General features: G+C 46.8%; 1 protein-coding gene across 14 annotated transcripts in view; it reads left to right on the forward strand.

Moving 5' to 3' along the window:
• Nucleotides 1-23,727, forward strand: part of nav2a (neuron navigator 2a) — a 124,749-nt gene that overhangs the window by 66,142 nt on the left and 34,880 nt on the right. For 9 of the 14 annotated variants that reach the window (XM_029845676.1, XM_029845668.1, XM_029845669.1 and 6 more), the window contains 7 exons: nt 5,380-5,497; nt 7,531-7,583; nt 14,457-14,529; nt 14,875-15,106; nt 15,304-15,360; nt 16,245-16,378; nt 22,101-23,304. In XM_029845676.1, coding sequence (XP_029701536.1) covers nt 5,380-5,497; nt 7,531-7,583; nt 14,457-14,529; nt 14,875-15,106; nt 15,304-15,360; nt 16,245-16,378; nt 22,101-23,304 — 1,871 coding nt within the window. Of the gene's footprint in view, nt 1-877; nt 999-5,379; nt 5,498-7,530; nt 7,584-12,191; nt 12,253-14,456; nt 14,530-14,874; nt 15,107-15,303; nt 15,361-16,244; nt 16,379-17,651; nt 17,715-22,100; nt 23,305-23,727 lie in introns of those variants that run through there. The other 5 variants (XM_029845672.1, XM_029845681.1, XM_029845677.1 and 2 more) reach the window with 4 other exon arrangements.

The following is a 23,727-nucleotide window of genomic DNA, read 5'->3' on the forward strand; positions in this document are numbered from 1 at the left end:
CATGAATATGGATCAGGGCAGCTTTCATACGAGAGCATTTATTTGATCTATATCCTGCTTAGGGATGATGCAACATAAGTTTTACCTGAGGACTAAAGGTCTTTCAGGTGGGATCTGACACCTCTTTGTGAGCTGTGTGTGTTGAGACAAGGAAAGATTCCTTTAGTTCTTTTAATTCAATCGGCTGCTAACGTCTGTTGTCTTCACATTACTGTCTATAGTATGTCTGGACGCCCCTTATAAGATGCAGCTAATGTAGGACTTTATTGGTTTTGCATTAAAAGAGTTTTGCGGGTGAAATGCTGAGGCCGCGTGTGACCGACCACCTGGGTGGAGGAATATTTGGTTTCGCTTTCACACAGGGTCCTGCCATATCCTCTTATATTGACACAGTCTCCCCCAGACACGTTCTGCCTGTGGAGGAGATGTAGGGGAGCGTGACGGAACTGTCTGGGCATTAACAGATGCTCTGAGATGGAAACACAACTGAACATACAGTACCGGGCCTGCATCCATTAACGCCCTAAAAATTAAAATGTTTTAACAACAAGTTTGGGCTTCTCTGAGCCCGTCGGTACCTGCAGCTGCTCTCTCTGCTTCACATCCATAAATGCAACAATTAAGATGAAAGTGATTCAAACTGACAGTAAGACACAGCGCTGAAAGATAGAAACGTCTCATCAACTGTCCCGGTTGAAGGGGAGGGAACTGACTCAGAGTGGGTGACTCAGGGTGGGAGGGAGGGAGATCAGTGGGGTAACATGTCATGTTACAGTCAGACACTTATACAGTGCTGCTCCAGAGCTGTCAGGGGGACAGTCATCAAACCACCGGCCTATATTTACCCCCCGCCGCTCCACTCCATCTTCACATCAGAGTGCCCTCGTCTTTTGCTCTTTCAGAAGTTTGCGGACCGGTCCCACATCATGTCCAAGTGTGGCGGCCTTAAGGTGCCGGTCAGGAGCCTCAGCCGCTTCTCCTGCAGCAGCTACAAAGTGGTAAGACATTGATGGTGGTGTTAGGAGTAGTTCTGTGGTGATTAGAAAAGTACCTCTAGTGCTTCTAGTCGGCCCAGGAACATCCCAGGTAGAATTTAGCTGTCTAACAGTGGTCGCTGAGAGTCCATCATCTTAACCGCCTCTTAGCTCCATGTTGGCAAGGTTGATTTGCCTCGAAAGAGGTGTTATCGGCGCACGTTCAGAAGCAGATCCCATGAAAGCTTCTCGTGAGAGATAGCACTTTACAGCAGCTTAGCTCCTGCTGGTTTCTCTTTCTAGTCCTTGTTCATGTTGGGCGATTACTTCATAATGGCAGGATAACTGCAGCACTTTTTTAGGGGGCTTACTGAACCCTGAAGGTAATAAGGCTAATAGGCCTGAAGCTATCAACAAAATTGCTTCTTGGATGTATATGTGAGTATTGCTGGTGGTGAGAACTGGTGGTTTTTACATATTAGAACTTCAAAAGAATAACCAGCCATCTTCACCAGGGATTTAAAATAAATGTGTATCTGGACCGGTGATCTGGAGGAGGAGAAATGCATCAGATCCATATCTGCTCATGGTTTGAGTTCTGCAGGGTTCAAGATGCAGAACCTGACAGATGTGTGTGAAAATGTAACATAATACAAGTCTGAGATTATGGGACATAACTGTGAATAACTTTGCTGCATTTCACTCTACAAGATGGGATTTGACACAAAGAAAAAAGTTAATTATGTTTTCGAACTACAGATCCTCTTTGATTGACAACAGCAGGTGCAATTTAATCACCAAGTCATTTATCCAGATACAGATGTTGAAAGAAGACTAACGAGACTATCCGATTCTAATCATAGTCTGGCTCTGATATTTTGAGCTTGTGGTTGTTACTGCAACTTTTACTGATCCTTGTCTTATGATAATGACAGTGAACCCAAAATTCCACATTTCATAAATGAAAAGATGCAGAAAATAAGAGCAGATTAAAGAGGAAGGTGATCCAGTAAATACAGAGAAATGACTTTTGCTCAGCTTCGGACTGCACCTGCTGCTCACTCACCCAAACTTATTTTTACTCCAGAAAGTCCGGTTCAGTTCAGGGGCAGCACCCAGCATGTTGCCCCATCTGACCCGGCGCTGTACGATGGTCTCTGTTCATCACGCGCTTCTGTGACTCAGCAGACGAGCGCAGGAGGAAAACTGGATGAGAGGCTGAGTTGTTTGCGTGAAAGGAGAAAAAAGACACAGCTGTGTGAACGAGTGACTCATCTTCACTTATCACAAGCTTTGAGGAACTGACTGGCTTTAATAGGCTGTTACTGTGTGGGCACGCGTGTGTGTTCAAACATGCTTTGAAGTCATCGTCAGGTCTTTTCTGGCTTTGTTTTTTACAAGTCTAAGTCCAGCCTTTGTGAAATATAAACTGTGGCCCCATCGTCTCCTTTGGAGTTTTACCCCTTTTCTCGTGGTGTGACTTTGAAATTGATTACTGATTCTATCTATATATCATGCTTCCATTTATTCCATCCAAGTGTCCACTGGAGACCTCTCTGCTGGACGCCAACACAGATTTGTAGCAAAGTCTACTTTCGTATCATGTTGCCATGTTGACCTGAGTTGTCTAATGTTGTGGCTACAGTGTTCAGGGTCAATGTTAAACCTGCACAAGTTTCCAGATTTAATTTCTACTGCTGACTAATTGCCAAAGCTCAAGGTCAATGGGGTCAACAGGTCATGCATGACATGTTCAGAGTGAATGAGGCGGTGTCATGTTGCCTTCTCTGGTGACAGGAATGTCCGTGACACTGGTTCCAGTTTACAACTCCCAAAAAAAGACACCCTGTCAATCCTGTGGGAAGGGATTTTCCCCTGGTTGTGACCATAGTAGATCAGTTTGGATGACAGTGACCTCTCAGTGTGTCTTTGTAAGTGTGGCTCCACGGGCAAAACCATGGAGGGGAAAACTTGGTGTTAGAGGTGTTGGTTTCTAAATAGTTTTTCTTCCCGACAACAAACCTTACAGTCCTCAGTAGTTGACCCGACACTGTAATTGCCCCAATTGTGGGGTCCCATGAGATGATGATCTCATGCTTTACACTTTCACTCCATGAATTCAACTGGAGGTGTGATATTATCAGCCTCTCAGTCATTTATGAATTTGAATGTTCATTAAAATATTTGTTCTTGTGCAGAAGCTCCTGTTGCTGCAGCGACAGATCATTTCAGTCTGATGGATTTGTAGTAACTATTAAGGCAGCAGAGATCTTTAAAGCCCATGTTGTTCATTAAAATGTGACTGAAATCAATGACCAATATATATTTTAGCAATTAAAGTTAATATGTTAATGTAGGCTTTAACCAGTAGAGGGCGCAATATGTCCTCAAAAAAACCGAGGCTTTAAAAAGTTTATTGGTTGAGGAGATGCTGTTGCTATGTGCTTATGCACAACACTGAAGCTATGATATCCAGGATGTTGGTGCATCATGTGCTGGTGCTGATGTTTGCAGCCTGAGTGTGGACAAGTAGATGTTAGTTGAGCCTCTGCCTCTGTGTACGTCAGCAATAACTGCTGTTAGCTAGCTCAAGTTTGTAATATAAATGTGAACACAGTCATTTTTGTTGGATTTTTTTCCACCTCCTCCAAAATCACCAGTAATCTTGTTTGTTTACTACATAAATGACTCATTTTACAGTTCTGACAAAACTACAAACTACTACAAAACCTTTTATTGGACTTTGAAAGTGTTGCAGTCTCAAGATACCATTATTTTGGCATTAAACACCAAAACTGCTGTATCCAAAAGTGTTCTTTTTTACATTAAGGCTAAAGACACCAGAGATATTGGGTGTGTTTGATTTCCAGAACTTTAAAACTAACTACCGTAACCTTTTGTTCCCTCTCCCCGCCCCTCTGTTGACCCTCGGATGTTTGACCTTCTTTTTGTCGTCCCAGCCCCAGTATCTGACATCTACCCATTTCACCTCCATTTTAATAACGCTCCAAAAACCCTCAATTTACCTGCCCCAAACTACTTCAAAGAAAGCTTACAGATGCACAAAAGCCTCTCAGTGCTGCACTTCCTTTTCTCTCTGTCCAGCTGAGAGTGTGAATGGAAAGGATAAAGACTAATCCTGCAGCTCGGAGGCTTTTTTTTTTTTTTTGAAAGCTCTGCCTCACTCAAGAGTCTTTTAACTGTGCGTTTGTGTTTGGGTATGCAGCCTCAGCGGTTTAAAATGTCACTCAGAGGCTCTTTGTGTTTAATATGTGGCCGTGTACTCTTGTAAACCTTTTGCATCTGAGCTTGTGCGTAAAGATCGGTGGACGTGCGCGCGTTTGAAGTGCACACACCTGCTGGAAGTTCTGAGAACAATGATTCATCCCACAAGCTGGTCCTAAATCTGTTTATTGTGCAAACACAAAGAGACGGGGGTCACCGCGGTGTCATACACCTTGCTGTGCGTATTGTGTCTCCATGCTCAAGAATGTTACCAAAAATACTCGTTTCTTAGTCTGTTGGCGACTTCATTGGTCTCTTCTTTGGGTCTATTTGGTGTGATGTCATCATTAACCCTTCAGCTTCCCGCCTGTGCAGATTAGACAGTTCGAATGGGAGCGATCTGGAAAGTATTTTTGCCTGGAAAAGGTGCGTGTAACATGTCTGTATAGGTCCTGATCTTTGTCTGGATTCCAGGACACTAAAGATGTCACTGCTCGGACACATCGACCATCTTTCCTGTCGTCTTCGCTCTGACACGGCAGTTTGTGAGGGACGTCTTTATTTAGCCGAGCTGTCTCACGTTTCTGATCTGACACCGTTAAACAGACTGCGCTGTAGATCCAGACAGTTCTTTTCCAACTCTTAAAAATAACTTTGTCTTTATCGTTTTCTCCTCAACCATTTCGGTGCCTTTTTTTAGCCCACCAAAAATAGAAACTCTCTTGATCCGAGGGAGTGAACAGAGAGTTTGGCCACTAATTACGATGGCAGCTATTCAGATTATTCAGATGCTTGCTCTGCTCCCCCCTCTCGTCTGCCCCACCGGGCAGAGAAGGGTCTTTTCTATCCCTAGAGAGTGATGTCAGCGCGGCCCATTGAAAACAGCCCTGCGTTCTGAGATGAATGCCCCGGCTGAGCACAATGGCCCCAATTTGAATACCATGCGGATCTATGCCAGATCGGAGCCCCAACAAAAGACAGAGGACTCCTCCGCTCCCATTCAGCCATCCTCTTATTTTATTAGTTGTAAATTTGCCACATTCATTCACACCTTTTGTGGTTTTTTGAGTGTTTATAGAGTTTGAAACGCGTGGATGACCCTTCCGGGGGTCACCCCCGTTTGGATTTGGGGTTTTTTGCCCGTTTGTGACTGAAACGTCGTGTTTGCGTCTGGCTGCAGATCTACACGGACTGGGCCAACCACTACCTTGCCAAGTCAGGACACAAGCGCCTGATCAAGGACCTACAAACCGACGTCACGGACGGAGTGCTGCTGGCCGAAATCATCCAGGTCGTCGGTAAGGAAACCCTTCACACACATCCGAGGTCAGCATGGTTGTTTTCTACGTGAATCACACCACTGGATACTTAATAACCTTTAACCACTTTATGGCAACTTTTTGCATAATTATCAAATAACAAGAGCTTCTTGTTTCTAGAACTGCTGCAAAATAAAACTCTATTATCTGATATAATTATGTAAGGTTCAGCACAAGTTTGGCAAAACTCATCTACTTATGCAGGCTTGAATAGATTCTTTCAGCAGGGTGCTGATTGAATCGGGACAAAATACTTTCTTTTTCTCCTTAAAGGATTGTTTACTCGGGAAAAATTAGCCTCAAACAAAAAAAATGAGTTTTTGTGCATTTTAAACTGAAGGTCCCTGAACACAACACGCAGGGATGAAAATACAGAATCATAAAAGACACAACTGGGCTTTTTTTCTAATCAATCTTTTATGATGCGTTAATAAGAAGCTCTGGCGGTTTTATACAAGGCTGCTTCATATTTGTCATATTTAGATGTTGCTCAGTTCCAAACATGCGCACAGTTTTGGGGTTGACGCAGAAGCTGGACCTGATCGTCCTTGTGTCACTCTGAATCTTAGGTTGAAGGCTGAGCTCCAGCTGTGCTCTGTCACTAGTCTGGACCCCACACACTCGTCTCCGTCCTGTCATTTCTTCTGGCCGTCGCCAGAAGGTCGTTTCGTGTGCCGACGGCCCCGAGGCTGAACTCTGCTGACACCAGCTGACTGGTGACTCGGCGTGTTCCTGACTGCCTGCTCGTCTCCCAGATTTATAGCTCCTGCAGAGAATCTCGCTGTTCTCTGCAGCCTCTTTAGGAGTTTGTCGAGGCTTTCTGACACTAGGGGGAGTTTTCTTCATCTCGCAGAGGTCCTTCCTCTTCTTCCTCCTCCTCTTATATCTTTTTATACTGGATTCGAACTGCCCTCCGTTGATTTCAGGGTCCTTTGGTTTCAGGTTTTCTGCATGTTGAATGTTTTAACAAATGTGTTTAATTTAACTTTTTTCACGTACAATAACTGCAAAACACACAAAGGTTTTCTTGTTAAGCTTGACTTAATTATTGACCATAAATATGAAAGACAGCACTTAATGATGCTATTTTTTATTTTTTTTTAAAGCTGTGAATTACGTTCTGAAATACATGCTGAATTACCAAATGTTACTAAATGTTGTCCTTAGCTGCCAGGAAAATATGAGAAAGTCAAATTACATAATCGCAAATCTCCTGCAACAATACTGCATTCATGAAAGTGTTTTCGGCTGTGGAGTCATGGACACGTGTCCTGGATTTAGATACGTTAGCCGAGCTTCTAGCAGTGAAATGTAGTCACATACTCCCAGGACTAAAAGAATTAAAACAATATTTTGTTGTGTTATTGTGCTACTTCTCCTTTCTTGTGACACGAATCCTTAACTCACAAGTCATCTTCACTCTCATTCCTGGAAATGCACATTTTTTCCATAAATTCTTTAATTTAGCAATTGAAAGACAGGGTGAAAGAGCTCCAGTAATCTGAACATCAACGCAGTGTGTATCCACACCTGGCAGGGGTGTACATACACACTGTGTTGACGTAAACCTGACAGGGGTGTTTTCTCCCAGCGTGGCCGCTGCAGTGGTCCTGTGGTGAAGCTGCACCGTGGGCCTCAGTCAGCCTCCTGATGCTGTTGGCACAGTTGTCAGCTGCAGTGGCTCAGCTGCTCTGGGCTGGGCCTCTAATAGACGGGAGGAATCCTCCACACCACACACACACATCCCAGACGGACCCCCGATGGCCCCTTGTCCCATTTGCCGTGACCAGATACTGTTTCAAGTCTCAGTAGGGGAGAGGGTGAGGGGAGGGGGGGGGGGTGCAGTCACCGGCACGGACACCTCCGCTCTCCTCAGTCAGTCAGTCGGCCAGTTCCGCCTGGTTCACACACACTGATAAAGGGATTACATTCAGCAAACGGGCCTGGAAAGAGTCTTCATCCTGCCCTCTTTTAACTCTTCTCCTCTGCCACCTCTTTCTGTCTGTCCTCAGCCAATGAGAAGATTGACGACATCAATGGCTGCCCCAAGAGCCGTTCTCAGATGGTGAGTGAGCTTTGAGTTTGTTATGGCATACCGCTGTGAAATGTATTGTGTGTGTGCGTGTGAGTGTGAGTGTGAGTGAGAAGTAACGCCCCTCTTTGATGTCTCCTCATGCCAGAGTCATTTGTGAGTGGTCGTAGATGGAGCTTGCTCCTTCAGTTATATTCACTTGAGCGGTGGCGCAGGCTGTCGTCTCTCTAACGTCTGGCTCAGGCTTCTGGAAGCTGGCGCTCAGTCGGAGCATCTCAGACTTTTGGTTTTGGTCAGTCTGATTACACGTGCAGAGACGGATGAGAAAGTGAAGCGTTTAGAGGCAGCGATGATGATGATGTGACTTCTGGCAGGCGGCAGGTACGGACGTGTCGTCACCTTTGGAACGGCGCTGGTGGCATTCCACTGTTTTCACAGTCTGGTCTCCTCTGCGGGAAACCAGCCGACGGTGCCCTGTGGCGGGGCTGCCCCCGGCTGAATGCGTAGGGTCGTAAATTGGGCCAGTGTGCCAGCTGATGGGGCTATTTCTGGCCACCAGCCAGACGCTGAAGCCTCTCAAAGCACCAGAGAGAGAGAAACACGCCCATAGTTAACAACTGAGGAGGAGCTGGAGGCACAGCTGATCCCCCATCCCTTCATTACAATACCTTTACTGCCATGCTCAAGAGCACGGCCTGGTTTATTTAAATTGCAGCAATCTCTCTCTTTGCTGCCATTTTTCTGTGCAGATGCTTTGAACTCTAAAATAATAGTAAAATAGAAAGTCTCGAGCTCAGGTGCAGCCAGGATCCTTGCAGTTTGGCTCCCACTAAGTGAGCAATCTAAAGTTTTGTCTTCTGAATGCAACAATGGCCCCATATCTAGTGGTTTGTTTTGTTTTTTTTACATCCTCTGGCTGAATTCACCATGATTCTATCGACAGCGATGCATAATTCTGTCGTATGACATAAATTAAAGATAATTCCAGGTGGTTTTATTGGCGTCCTGCTTATTTCTGTAAAATTAAAACAAGACATTGATCCTTAAAGCACCAGAGCTCTGAGACTCCTGGGTCCCGAGGACTCCAAACCACTTTGTCCAGCCTGGTTTGGGGGGGGCTGGCATGATCAGGTGTAGCCCTGCTTACATTAAACCTCTGACCGCGCCACCACATTAACTTTAACACATTAAAAAACCAATATAAACGTCTTCTTTATTACAACTCTACGTTTGTGATTCTGCTAATGGTGTTTGCCAGTCATGCAGCAAAGAGTGTTCTTTGTGACATTGTTAATTGCATAATGGCTGTCAGAATGGCCTTTATTGAGCATTGGATAAACTCAGATTTGCGCGTTTGTGAGTATTTATGGATTTTGTGCATAATCTCAGTAGGTTTGTCAGCTTTGCGGCAAAATCTGAAGCAGTCAAGCAGCGCTAAGGGCAGGTGGAACCACAGCCATTATGCAAATGTGTGCTGTGTGGGTTGAATCACTGTCAAAACAAACACAAACAAACACTAACACACTACGGTCACGAGAGATCAGCTCACAGCTGGTTTGGAGCCAGAGCGGCCACTTTAACTAAGCTATGTTTCACTGCTTTCAAACCTCCAGAAGCTTCCAAAAGCTGCTGCCAATTAAACCAACACTTAACTTAACCTTCTGAACTAATAAACACTCAACTGAGCACCACGCATGGAGGAAACCGATCTCTTTCTGCACTAGCTAATTAGCATGCTGGCTACCAAGCTTGCTTTTACAACTGTCTCACTCTCGTTAAATGGAACCCTACCGTCAGGTCATCACTAAACCACCCAGCATGTGTGTTTGTGTGTGTCTCTGCGTGTGTGTGTGTGTGTGTGTGTGTGTGAGCTAGAGTTTGATTTGACACTGAGCTGCTGAAACTACACAGGATGCAAGACACACACATTAAACACACCTGGGCCGTTTTGTTCCAGCTTCCTCACTAAAAACCTTATGAAGTGATGGGATTTTATTTTCTTAACTGGGAAACCAGCCAGACCTGCCAGAGTCCACACTGCTGCTGCTTTTAAAGGGCAGTAACAGAACATTTACTGTCTTTACTATTATTACTGAAACGGGTGATGGATCAGGTTGTCTAATGTCACTGCCGGTGTGTCCGTCATCAGTATGCAGGGTGAGAATGTCCCCCCGCACGCCAACATCAGTGACGGTCACTTACAAATGTCACGATCCTGCATGTCCAAACCTCCAGCTGGTGTGAAATACTCCAATCTTTAAAAGGCAGGACATCACATACGTACCATACTGGCTATGTAATGGTCTAACCGAGGTGCATGCTGGGCCACAGCTCTGCCGTGTTACAGTTGCAGTTGCCATGAACCCATTCTCTCGTTGTCTGAGAATCTGGCGTTCTGAGGGGTGTATTCAGTCAGAACTGCATTAAAGGTAAAGTAGTGCTGTTTCTCACTGTGTGCACTTGTCTGTACTTGTGTACTCTCTATGGGTCTTGGGAAACAAGTGTGCTCCAAGTGCTTGGTTGTGTCCTTGCAATGCCCATTGTATCAGGTATGCATTACGCGTGCCTAGGTATCCCACAATGCATTTCACCTCGGCCAGCAACATCAGCAGCAATGGCAAATTTACAGACCTCCAAGTACAGACTCCAGGAGTTCCCAAGTCCATCCCTGAGGATTTTGTACAGAGGATCGCGTAACTCCTTCTTGAGTAAGATGAGCACTGTAGATCTCATCATGAGAGGAGTTTATATTTCCATTAACACTTGCTTAAATAAGCACCTGTGTTCAGAGCCATCTTGCTCGACTGGTTTTTCAGCCTGCAGATTACCTCCTGCTGCAAAGAGAGAAATAAGATCAGAAAACCAGCAGAAAGCTGGTGCAGCTTGTGTGTTAAACTGCTCTGACAATAGAGCTTTAACCTTCAGGTGCTTTATGAGAACACACCCAGAGCTTACCCGGGTCCCTTCACACGGGGATCTTTAGCCAAGATCACTGAAAGCAGAGAGCAAAAGATGCGCTCATGATTCATCGAATGGGTTTAATGTTCGATCAGGAGGAGCTGATGTCTGCTGAGTGGGAGAAATATAGATGTGACAAGTGCGTCTGTGGGTCATCACATGACAGACTCACAAAAAGCAAGAATCATCTGAACAGTAATATAACCCAGAACGGCAACAAACCTGCTGGTTTTAGTAGCTGATCACGTGATCATGACCAACATGTTTGTGTAAACATTCATCCAGATTTACATGCTTGTATCTCCTTAAATGTCCTCATTGGGGAAGAAATTATTATATTTATAAAGCCCAGGCATTTCTTCAGTCTTGGGAAAAATGTGACCTTGTTTGTTCTTGCATATTCCTTCTGGAAAGTGGAAGGTTTTTAGAGGACAAACCGAAGCATCTTAATTATTCTGTGCACAGTTTAGCGAGACAACGTTAGCCTAGCCGCAGGACGTTGGGTTATGCTCGTCAAAGCAGACAGTCATTTAATTTGTTGGGAGGTAATTCTCTATGTTCAACAGGCAAAGTTGGTTGCTGTTATCCGTCAATACTCCTGCGAATGAAGCCCTACAGAGGCAGCATGGCCACGTGGGCGGATTCCATGAGATTCCACTCTCATAGCATCAAATGACTAACTGCTGCGGGCAATTAGCTTCATCTGCTAAATGAATCCAGTATTTCCTGATACATCAGAGCATCACCATCACCTGACCTAAATATTTTTGTTGATATACACAGTTTTCCACATATTATGAACCACTTTTAATATATCTAAGCTTTTTACCCTCGTTTATATGCTAACACACTTGTTAACATGCCTCCTTTTTCCACATCTACCAATGCAATAAAATGGTGACATTATTGTTGACCTAGTTTGCCTTAGATTGCACGTAAATTAAAACAGTGCTTTATATTAGAGGTGAGTCATGATAATAGCCGCTGAGGTCATAAAGTGTGACGTCTGCACTATAAATTTGGGCTCTTTATTATATGCCATGTTTAAAGTGTTGTGTTGATGATCTATAAAGGCAAAGATTGCTTCATTTGTCTTTGGTCTTCTGTTTCTCCCCTCAAACTTTCTTTGTTCAGCCTAAAAGCTCAGTCATGTGACATCCAGATTACCAGGTCGAAGGTTGTGCGTTTATTGTCCACCCGTGTTGCAGAGTGCACAATAACGTCATTTAGAAGCAGAAACAAGAGGCACAGGTGTCTGATAAAATGGACAAAGGGCAGATGAGTCCTAAAATCTCACTTGTCTGATTGAAATAACACTCAGCAGTGGTTGAGACCACTGATGGGATCTCTTTTTGTTCTTCACTTGTGTACTTTATATGTTGTGATTGGTAGCCGCGTGCTTAGTTATCAGTTTTCAGACATGCACCCTCCCTCTCTCTAGCCCGTCCTCTCTCGCTCTCTCTCTCTCTCTCTCTCTCATTCAATCAGTCACACACACACACACACACACACGCACACACACTCACACACATCACAGTAGCGTGTGTGTGATGGGAGGAAGTGTTTGCTCAGAGGCTGGTGGTTGCACGCTGCTGCTGGGAACCAGAGCAGGAAATGATAGAGGTGCAAGCTGAGGCAGGGACGGATCACCCGGCCGGGCAGGTAGGAGAGCGGCGGCGTTCTTCAGCGTGAGACAGGAACCGGAGCGGATTTCTCTCCCAGCTCGGTGAAAGGCATTTTTGTTGTGAGTCTCAGGAGTGCTTCTCCTTTTTAAGGTTGACTTGCTTCACGGTTTGTGCTCCTGAGAACTTGTTAAAATTCACTGTGACAGGCGTGTGATGATTGTTCGTGGACCACAGTGACAAATGTCTGAACATGCTAACAGACAGGTTTAAGGCTTTTGTTTCTTTTTAAATTGCTTTTGTAAAGAAACCAGCGACCAGGGAAACCAGTGAGCAGCAGCTCAGAGTCATTTTTATGTGTCCTCCTCATCTCTCGACAATAGTTTCTGTCCTCAGTCGTGATGGACAGACGTTTGCACTGACGTCTCCCCTCACCTTCCATATTTGCATGTTCACCTGTTCCCAGTTTGTAAAGGAAAAATACCCCATTTGGCTGGGATTTAAAACACTTCTCTGTAGCGTATGTGGCTTTTGGTCCCACTGAAATGTTTGTGTTATTGTTATTGCGCGTTTGTTGGACAAATCCTTGGCCCAGATCGAGGCTTGGGTCCATGTTTCTTCCATTAGCCATGGAAGCTTCAGCATGGAGGAACCTGGAGATCCCAACAGCAACGTTTCTTTCTGAGAACTTCACTTGAAATTCTCGGTCCCCTGAAGGTTTGATAGCGAAACGTTCGAGTGTGTCCGGGCGGGGGGTTGGAGCATCTCGGCAGGGACGGGCTGACATTTATAAACGAAGCAGCATTTCTGCAGGCGGCTGCTGTTTTCCCTTCAGCTGCACCCGGGAATTTGGGACAGTTTAGTCAGCTACTCAGAAGAGTTTTAATCTGAGGGGAGAAAGACTCGGTGTGGGGGGTGTGGGGGGTATATTTCACAGAGGTTTATTTTTAAGCGGTGGTATTTGTATCGGGCCATATTCTACATTCCCGTTGTTCCTGCATGTTCTGCCGCATCTCCTCGGCTGAAAAGCGTGTCTGCCCCTCCGGCAGCTGTTTCTGGGGTCAGAGGTCACGGCAATGACGGCAAGAGCTGCACTGCTGCTTTAACTCTGTGACCCCCTAGAAAATTGGACGTCAACAAAGCTCAGGCTGAGACGTGCTGCTGATATCAAAGGTCACATCGGGAACAATCACACAGAAATTGATTCATGATAATGTGGGTTAATGTTGTGTCGGTAGATGTGAATATCTGCACTGGTTTTAGTCCATCGATCCCAGAACCAGGAACATGTTTGTCTGTCTTTAGGCTTTGACATTTCAGTGAATAGAAATATGCAAGTGGTCGACTGTCTATTAAAGGTAAACATGATCAACACCGGGGAACCAGTGCTGGTGGAGTGGAATTATACTGGATCTACTGTAAAGACTGTGGTTGATTTGGAAACATTGGTGGATCGCTGTTGCTCTGTCGCCAGGATCTGAAGACATTTTCACCTCACCACAGACCCACACGCTCCCTGACAGGGAACCGGCACCGCGAGCTGTGGGTCAGTTATATATAGTGGGTGTGTATTTAGTGTAATGATATCACGAATCTCTAGTGAGCGGGACCCTCCTGCTCACGGCCCACACCGGTCTCTCTTACGGAGGACGTGCTTCCCATGTGTTCCACCTCTAGCAGCAGAATGTGGCTGGTTCGTCCTGCTGTTATAAATCTGCACTCACTGGAAATGAACGTCACGCTGTAAAAGATTTAGTAGCACTTTAACCTTTGCACATACTGTAAAATGCTTTTAAATGCCCATTTAACAGTCAATTCTTGACTTAACTGCACGCCCCCCCCGCCCCATCCCCTGTACGCGCTCTGGAAAGCAACAGCTGTGCCATATTGATATCTTTTACTGTTGTTCGTGGGGTGTTTGCTCTCTGAAAACAACAGTTAGTAAACTGGGATGGCCCATTCATCTGCCGGGTGACTTGTTTTATTTAGTTTACTCTGTGATTACGTGTGCCAGGCAGTAGGCTCGCTGCATAATGGGCTCTAAACAAAGCCGGTCTGCCCGTCAAATCCAATCCTGGCCGTCCAGCGACAGCTCAGCAGTCTGCCCAGGCTGCCAGCTTTCATAGCACTGTAGATTAGTCTATTTTTTTGTACTGTTCAAGATTCCTTTGTATATTTAGTGCCGAAAACTTCACTTATCATCCTGCCATCGCGAGGAGGAGTCTGCCCACTGCAGAGCAGTTGGCTCCTCTCATATTATTCAAATATGCAAACGTAGATGCAAATGTTGAGCGTCTTACAGCTGCATCTGTGTCCCTTTGTCCAGATCGAGAACATCGACGCCTGCCTCACGTTCCTGGCAGCCAAAGGAATCAACACCCAGGGTCTGTCTGCGGAAGGTAAGCTGGGCTCCTGCATGCAGCTCTTACTGGTGGCAGAAAGGCAGACCAGACCAGACCAGACCAGACCAGTCCTGGCTGCATCAAAACAGTGTTATCTTAACCTTCCCAGGACACAGACCAGTACCCTCAACCACAACATCATAATTTACATAAAACTACTGATCCAAACTGTCTGGATTAAAACCTTCCAGTGATATATCTTATCTGAAAGGTCTCTTTTTAACAAGATTCAAATGTGTGAGTGTGTGTGAGTGCGTGTGTGTGTGTGCACGCTCTTTCCTATAATGATTCTGGTTATTATTATGGTTGATGATGATTACTACTGTCCTTCCTGACACGCAGAGATCCGGAATGGTAATCTGAAAGCCATCCTCGGCCTCTTCTTCAGCCTGTCCCGCTTCAAGCAGCAGCAGCAGCAGGCCCAACGGCAGAACTCGCAGCCGTACCTGCCCCAGAGCTCCCACCCTCCGCTGAGCCACCAGAGCAGCTCCCCGGCACAGCTCGGCCACGCTCCGCATGGGACGTCTGCCACCGCAGCCCAGAAAGCAGCAGCTCAGGCCGAGATGCAGTCCAGGTGAGGCAGGACGGGTCCGTTCAGACAGGTTCTGAACTCTTGACCTTGAGTCTGGGTGAATGGGTTCGTCCGAGTTCTTCACTCGTTTCTGCTGAGCTAATCACTCATTTGATCACCTCAATCTTCACATTCCCACTTCCTGTCATTTGTAAATCTGACCTCTCTCTCCTCTGCCATTTTATGTGCTTCTCCTTTAGGGATGGCTCTCAGAGTAAACTTCTCAAGTTTTCCCTGGGTCAGAAAAAGACCTCTAGGTCAGCGCCTTCTGCCTGTCTCATTTCTTGCTCCTCTCTTTCCTTCACCTCACTTCCTTCCCTCCCCATTCCTGGAACTAGTAATTGCCCCTAATGATGGCTAACAATTCTGACATACTGAAATGAGTTTCATGCTGTGTCTTTGTCAGTGATCAAGGGCAATTTCTACCACTCTATCTAATATGCATGAATGGTAGCCTTAAGCAGACATAAACCAAGGCTCTGGGCTCCATTTTCGGACTTCCCCGTTTGTCTGGCAGTGCGCCTCATTTGACAAGCTTGCTAAATGGACTGTGAAAGACCTTTAGATAACCCTTAAGTAAATGCGTGTGGTTGTGTGTATGTAAGCCTGACAAGCACTCCCGTCTCCCCTTAATGTAACTTTATAAATAACACCTAGACAGTCTGTGCATTTGTTGCTCAGATTTTTCCTTTTTGTATTTCATAATAAACATATTGATTCATCGTGCATGCAGTGCAGTAATGTGTGATGGTACACCTCAAAATTGGATTTAAAATGTAGTTTTGCACGTTCCCATCCCTGAATCTCCTGAGCCGCAGTGCAATGGCACCACCATGTGGCCACTGTGTAGAATGACTTTGTGTTTTGACGACGCTTTTTACAATGAGCCACAGTACGACAATTATTTTTAATAAACTGCTTGTTGAACGTAGTGGAGGGGAAATTTAGGAATCTAACATGTAATCTGTGGCCACTGCACAGCCAGCTCCTTCCCCGGTGCTTTCAGTGTCTAGACATGGATGTTTCTCTTCAGTTTAATGAAGAGGGTGGAAGGAGAAGAATGATGAATGATTTCTTTAACCCTTTTTTTAAAACTTTTAATCTGTCATAAACTTAAAGTTAAACCCACCCCCTCCATCAGACTTCCCGGCCCCTCGGCGAGGGTGTCCACTGCCGGCAGTGATGTCCCTTCAAGAGGCTCGATTAGCGCTGCTGGGAACCGCCGGAGCCAGGGCTTCAGTGACAAGACCAAAACCAGCTCACACTCGAGCCGAGGTAGGCCCCTCATGTCTGAGGCACACACTTTTGGTTTGGAACATGTAGCTACCACCTACAGTTGCTGTTAGCTGCCGTCATTTGGTATGCAGGTATTTGATTTTCTGTACATGTGATAATTTCGGTGCATTGAATCAGAAGTTCTGGGTTGGGTACTTTTGTATAAACTCTATAAGGTTGCTTTAGATGACCATTAAAGTTGACCAACAACCTTAGAATGAAAATGTTCTTTTCTGCTTAGTGTTTGAGGCCCATGGACGATTTATTTTTGATTGTAGAGGCTGGAGAACAATGTGATCTGAGCATTCACGGTATCCCAAAGCGAAGAATCTGCTGAATGGTCCAACAGTTGGTCCAACTGGTGTTGAGAACATGGTCGTGAAGGCCGAGACAGACCTGGTTTCTGCCATCCGCATGCTCAAGTTTCCCCGTGTGTCCTGCGGAACACGAACTGTACTCATATATTCGGGAGAAAGATGTTGAAACAGTTTCTGTCACAACTCAGTGGGACAAAGCTTTTTATAGGCCGTGTTCAGTCTAAACTCATTACCCTTTGTTAGAGTAGGATTCTGAGAGAGAGAGGGTGACATACGAGGTGTGTGTTTGAGTGTGTGTTAAACAGTGACAAATTAACTGGGGCCACCACTGTTAGCAGCACAGCGGAGGGCTTCTCGTGTGTGTGGGGAAGATAAAAAAGTTCCCTGGACAATGGCTGGTGTGAGCGGAACAAGCAAGCGTTTTCATGAAAAGGTCCGCTGAGACGTGGCCAGGAGTTAGCATGAAGTTCTGTTTAGAGTTGAGGAGCGTGCTGATATCAGTGGCCGTCTCCTGCTCATTTGGACTGGTGGCCAATTCAACAATCGGAAGGTGGTCCGGAGCAAAAAGTGTTGGACGATTGGGCTTTTTTTTTGCTCACAGTTGCTGAGAGGTTGTCAGTATTTAGCCTGACATGCAGCTGAGCTAATGTGAGCATCATTTAGCTTGGCTTAAGCCACCTGTGTGAGGTCCTCTGACATTTCTTTAATGTACACAACTCTTTCATCAATAACTGGGCTCTGCTCTGGTAAAAACATGTATGTTAGCATGTTTGTGTCTGAAATCGATCATATTCACACTCCTCCTCCTCGCACTGAGCTTTACATGCTGCCAAGCCCCTCCCCTCCTCTTTAGTCAGGCACCACACTCCTCCTCCTCCTCCTCCTCTTCTTCCTCCTCCTGCTCCACTCTCTGGATGGTTGGCTGTAGTATGGGACTCTTCCTCCTCTCCTGTCCATCTCCTCCTGTTTTTTCTTCCTGTCTCTCTTCCTCTTGGACCCCTGCAGCTCTCGTGCATGAGGTTTGTAGCTCACCTGTCGCCACTCTGCAGGTTAAAGTTTAACGTGTATAAGGTTGAACTACTGTTAAGTACAGCTTATTCAGGTGATTCTTTTTTACTCTTTTGTTGTTGGTCGTTAAAAGTTTTATAGATGTGTATTTACAGCAGCGGGTCTTTTTTTTGGTTGCTTCAATTCTTCTGTTAGGAATTCAGATCTGTCAAATATTTGTTGCTCCAATGTGAAATTCTTTGGTAATTTGCTTTCTCTTCATGCTGCGTTTCCATAGATGATGCATTTGCGTGTTTTTGTCCTCAGATGTGTGGTTAAACTTGTAAATGTTGTTGCCGGGGGGGCTCACACACCTGCAGCCTGTGTTCTGGGACCAGATCTGCTCTGTGTCAATGGTCCTGACACCAGCAGGCAATCACATTAGTGCACGGCTGCAGCGTGAGCAACCAGGCCCAAATCCTGTCCCCTGTTCTGTCCTAACACATGGTGACAGGGTCCGGGGGCACCTGTGGTTGTGTGTTTGTGTGTGCGCTCCGACTGTATCCGTGTGTGTGTGTTTCTGAATGCTCGATGCTCTTCCTGAATGAAAAGCTTTCTGATGAGCTCCAGCGTCACTGTTTGAGTGAATTCATGTGGAGAAACTTTTAAAAGTTTCGGTCTCCACACAAAGGCCGGCTGTCCCTCTCACTTTTCCGAGCACAATAAGTGAGGAGAGGAAAAGAGCGAGGGAGAGAGAAAGAGGAGGCTTCTGAAACGGGACATGATGAGGAAGCAGAAAGCTGCAGCCTCAGAGATGGTGCCAAATCTGAGCCTGATTTGCCATTCAAATAGGAAGGATTGTCATCTTAGTTTCTACAGCGCAAATATGTGTTCATGGTGGCAGCAAAGACGTATTCATGTAAGTAAAGATTTGAATTAGCCGACAGACTCAGAAGGTTTCGTCTGATGTGTGTGACCAGGGCGGCAGGCGGTGGCCCGAGGTCCAAACGGTGCCAGCCGCCGTGACCTCGGATGCATTTACTGCCTGTTTTTATGTGTGCGAGTGGTCGCGATGCTCTGCAGAGGGAAGTGTCATTTAAAGGGGCAGTGCACAATATTGCTGCAACAAGTGCTTTATCAGACACGCTTGCTAAAAATGACTACGGACGCACCGCAGACCTGCCGTGCACCTGCACCCAGGGCGCCCGGACAGCTAAGCGCTAATTCCATTCACACGTGGTTTGAGTAGTGTCGTGCAGGAAATTGTGCCCAGGGTAATGTCACGTTTCGCTCCTGCGTGTGTTTTTGTTTGGGAGAGACGCCGTTAGAAGTTGGCGAGAATGACGAACATTCCGCACTGACCTTGAGCCGACGTGCATGCGACCTCGTCTGTTGTGCGAAATTACACACTTTTCCTCGGTGGTAGAAGGTGGAAGAACAACCATTAACAAGGTTCAGGAACACACACAAACACACACGTGTGACGGGAGCTTTGGGTCCACTTTGGCTGATTTAAAGTGCCCTGATATTATCGGGGGCTCTGACAGAAGCAGGCAGCCCAGCAGACTCTCTCTCGAGAGGGTCGGACAGGAAGAGCGGCGGTGGTCTCTGAGGCTCTGGCTGTCATTTTCTGCTCCCAGTTTTATACTCTGACCGTTATAATTAAGCAGTTCAGTTTGCAAACAGTGAAATTCTTTCAGCATGTTTCCGCAAGCAAAGAGCTGCTTTTATTCAAGGGTTTGGCTCAAGGCTCCGAAGGGTCGTGGGGTCAATGACCCATTCTCTGAATACGTTGGGACCTTTCTGTGTTTATTTTTGAGGGAAACAAGCTTCATTAAGTGCAGTTAGTGCTGATAAGGAAAATGGAGCCAGATATATACCATATATATCCAAATATATACCAGTTTCTGTGTCTGGCCAAGACACGTGAGTGCAGTCTAGTGCACAGTTTAAAAGTAAAAATAGCAGCTCAGCTCACAAAAGCACGATCACGCGTTAATCTGATTTTAAGATCAGTCGGAGCTGGAGACCTTGAAAAGTTGCAGCTGTGCCCAGTTCATCACCTCGGTGTCCCAACACGTTGAATATTGACCACCTTTCTGCACCCTTAGCAACTCAACTGGAGCGTGTCCTGTCCCGGTCACCGGGTCCAGGCACGACAATGACCAGCTCTTAGTGTGCAGGGCCTGTCTGTGTCCTTCCCAACTCAAAAGAAAAAAAAAAAGATCCAAGCTGACCCAAATCAAGGGAACCGCATAGCCTGCCTGTTGGCCCACATCAAAGCGTCGCTCATCTCAAACCTGCTGCACCAGTTATTCTCAGTGCCTGCTCCATGATCACAGCAGGTCCGCCTGTCATTCAGCTGAAACATAAAGGAAGCCGGCTATTAGCAACCTGACCCACTTTCCCAATTGCTAACTGCTAGCACGGCTAATTGGGCTCTAATCACTTCCTAATGGCTGCATTGTTTCAGGCTGCTCTCGCTAAACGCTAAACAGGGAGAGAAAGGAGAGGCTGCGAGTGAGTCTTTATTTCCAATTAGGACATGAAAGGAGCCGTAAAATGAAATAAAGTGAAGAGCCAGAAGGGAAAAGAGGTAAACAAGTGAATGTTTAAGAATTTATTCCATTTGGAACGACTGTCCGATTTCCGATGTCAACAGTTTAAATTGCTTTATGCAAAATAAAAAGGATGAAACATCCCAAAGCCCAAATGGTTGAGGACTTGAACGTCTTTACACCTCCTCATCACAGCGTCACAGCCTGGCCGGTGCTGGCAAATGTCTGCCTGCCTGTCGGCCTGCCTGTCTGTCTGTCTGCCTGCCTGCCTGCCTGCCTGTCTGTCTGCCTGTCTGTCTGCCTGCCTGCCTGCCTGCCTGTCTGCCTGCCTGCCTGTCTGTCTGTCTGTCTGTCTGTCTGCCTGCCTGCCTGCCTGCCTGCCTGTCTGTCTGTCTGTCTGTCTGTCTGTCTGCCTGCCTGCCTGCCTGCCTGCCTGTCTGTCTCTCTGTCTGCCTGCCTGCCTGCCTGCCTGCCTGCCTGCCTGCCTGTCTGTCTCTCTGCCTGCCTGTCTGTCTGTCTGTCTGTCTGTCTGCCTGCCTGCCTGCCTGCCTGCCTGTCTGTCTCTCTGTCTGCCTGCCTGCCTGCCTGCCTGCCTGCCTGTCTGTCTCTCTGCCTGCCTGTCTGTCTGTCTGTCTGTCTGTCTGTCTCTCTGCCTGCCTGTCTGTCTGTCTGTCTGCCTGCCTGCCTGCCTGCCTGTCTGTCTGCCTGTCTGCCTGCCTGTCTGCCTGCCTGTCTGCCTGCCTGCAGCAGTTGGGATTAAGTCCTGCACAGGCGCTCTGACTCTCTCTCATTGGCCATCAGTGTTGTTTTAAACTATTTAAATCTTACTGGTCTCAACTGGGAGTCTCTCTGGAAACTCTGGTTTTCAGTGCTGCTCTGTGAGTTCTCGGTAAGTTGAGCTACTCCCGACTTCCTTATCTGAAATAGAAGCCAACAGTAAAAGTGTTTTAGTGCGGCTGCGTACTCGGGACTTTATCTCCGAATTAAAGGGTTTAAGATTCTAATCCAGCAGTGACCTGTCAGCAAGAGGTAGTGAATCTTTATATCGGGGGGGGGCAGCTGAGCAGAAAGAGCCCATATAAGTCAAAGCCTTGTAGGTTGTTCCTGCTGGGACCTGGCTGGCAGGACTTTACAGCACTTCTCTTTGTTCCTGTAAACAGTTTGTGATGTTCTCCACTCACGGTTAGTGCTGTCAGTGTTGGTACCCAGCCTGCAGGACAGTCAAAGAACCAGCACAGGCCCCTCCAGGCCCTTATAAGGACACTCTGTGTGGGGTGAACCAAGAGTCGCGCTCAGCCTCCGTATTTTTCTTATTGTTAAACTTGCATAAAAACGTCTGTCACACCAGTTTTCATCAGATCCTGTATTAATTTGCAGGGACCCCTCATGAATTAGCTGCTTCCATTATAACGTTTTATGGAGGAACAAATGCTAAAAATAACCATGCACATGCAGTGAACATGCAGCACAGACCACCCACAATACACACATTTTCTCCGAGAGAGATGAGCGTCCTCTTGTTCTGGTCTTCATCCGTCTAAAGATAACAAGCGTGAGGGGGATGTTTTGCTGCCCGTGTTGGTGTTTTATTCCCCTTTGCTCTCCCTCTGAAGTTTTGCTCAGTTGCTGAAAATGCTGCTGATTCCAGGGTTTTACCCTTCAGTCGTTGCTGATGTGTTTAAATCAAACTGAATGGAGAGTCTCACGCAGAAAATGCTACATTCATCCTACACGGGGGACATCGTTCCAGAATTCATAATATTAAAATATTGTTCTTGATTTTTTGCATGCAAATGTATTAACGGCTGTTTTAGCACTGAGATTTGAGAAGCTCTGGTTTAAAATGTCCGTGTCCTGCAGACTCCTCGGAGGGGATGACCTCGCAGCCTTGTGTGACGACCGAGCATGTCCCGTCATCTGCAGTGACCGTCAGCTCCGCCACCAGCATCTCTGCCGCTACCTCCGGGCTGATCTCCCCCCCGTCGTCATCGTCCTCCTCCTCCTCCACCACGGCTATTCCACAGCCCAACAGTAACGGCAAACCCTGGAGGAGCAAGTCCATGAGCTCCAAGCACGCTGCCTCCTCTGCTCCCTCCTCCACCATGCTGTCCGTCAAGCAGGAGAAAGAAGCCTCGGGCAAAGCCGCTGTGGCAGGTGAAGCCCCCAAGGCTGCCACTCAGAAGTCCATGCTGGAGAAGCTTAAGCTGTTTAACAGCAAAGGCGGCTCCAAATCCTCCAGCTCCAATGGAATCGGAGCACAGACTGATCACGCTGGCCTGGCCAAACAGCCTGGAGCAGGGCAGGTGGAGCGGGCAGAAACGGGCTCTAACACTGACCCCCTGGAGGAGGAGGATGGCAACGTTCGGCCCGGAATGAACGGGACCAGCAATGGGACGGCCTACGGTGCAGCCCCGTCTGCAGGCACGACTGTTTCCACGACGGCCAGCAGCCCCAAAATCGCCCTCAGGGGCATCGCCCAGCGCACTTTCAGCAGAGCTTTGACTGCTAAGAAGGGCTCTGTCAAAGGCAGTGACAAGGACAAGGAGAAAGGAAAGGAAAAAGTCAAGGAGGTGGGGAAGCGTGAAAGAAACATGGAGCTCAGGGGGGAGGAGCCTAAGGAGGAAGTAGCACCAGCTGCTTTAGACACTGACAGCTCAACAAAAAGGACCTCTAAAATCACCAGCTTCATTCCCAAGGGTGGAAAAGTGACCAAAAAGGACACTTCCACCCCAGCACACAGCGGAATACCAAAGCCAGGAGGCAAAGCCCAAGGAGTCGCAGCTAAAGCTTCCTCAGCGAAGGAGACAGGGGAAAGGCCTCGGAGCATGCGGTTAGTAGGGGGTCTGTCCACGCACCGTGGACCTCTGGACAGGGACAGGGACAGTAGGCACTCCAGCTCGACGTCCAGTCTGGCCTCCACAGAGGGAAAGAGCAGCGCCGCCCCGGTGGCAGGAGGGGGCACTACACAGAGCACAGCCAGCAACACTATCAGCGTGCAGCTACCTCAGAATCAACAGCACCACAGCCACCCCAACATGGCCACCGTGGCGCCGTTCATGTACAGGTGAGGCCACACCTGCTCATCATAATCTTCTTTGTTGAATGAAACAGTCGGGGAGGTCAACACAGCTCGCCCTCCATATTATAGTCAGCTGTACCTGAAATGGGCGGGGCCTGCACAGGAGGGGGGAGGGTCCTTGAATCATGTTTGAATGGGTTATATATTAGTAGACTGCTCTCAGATCAGTCTCAAAGCTGAGATTTGGATCTTTTTTTTTAAAGAAAAATCTTTACATTTTAGTTCATTACAGCAGACACATCATTTGGAAATAAGCTTTCTGTCTGAGCGTTGCTGTTTCTACATGAACATGGATGTAACCTTCAGCGTTGTGACCCTGCAGGGGATTCTAAAACCTGCCTGTTTATATTTAAGTGTGTCCTCTGCACCTGTGCCTGCAACATGTGAGCAAGTGGACCTTTGACCCCT

This window comes from Takifugu rubripes, chromosome 13, assembly GCF_901000725.2.
Source record: "Takifugu rubripes chromosome 13, fTakRub1.2, whole genome shotgun sequence".
Taxonomy (NCBI): Eukaryota; Metazoa; Chordata; class Actinopteri; order Tetraodontiformes; family Tetraodontidae; genus Takifugu; species Takifugu rubripes.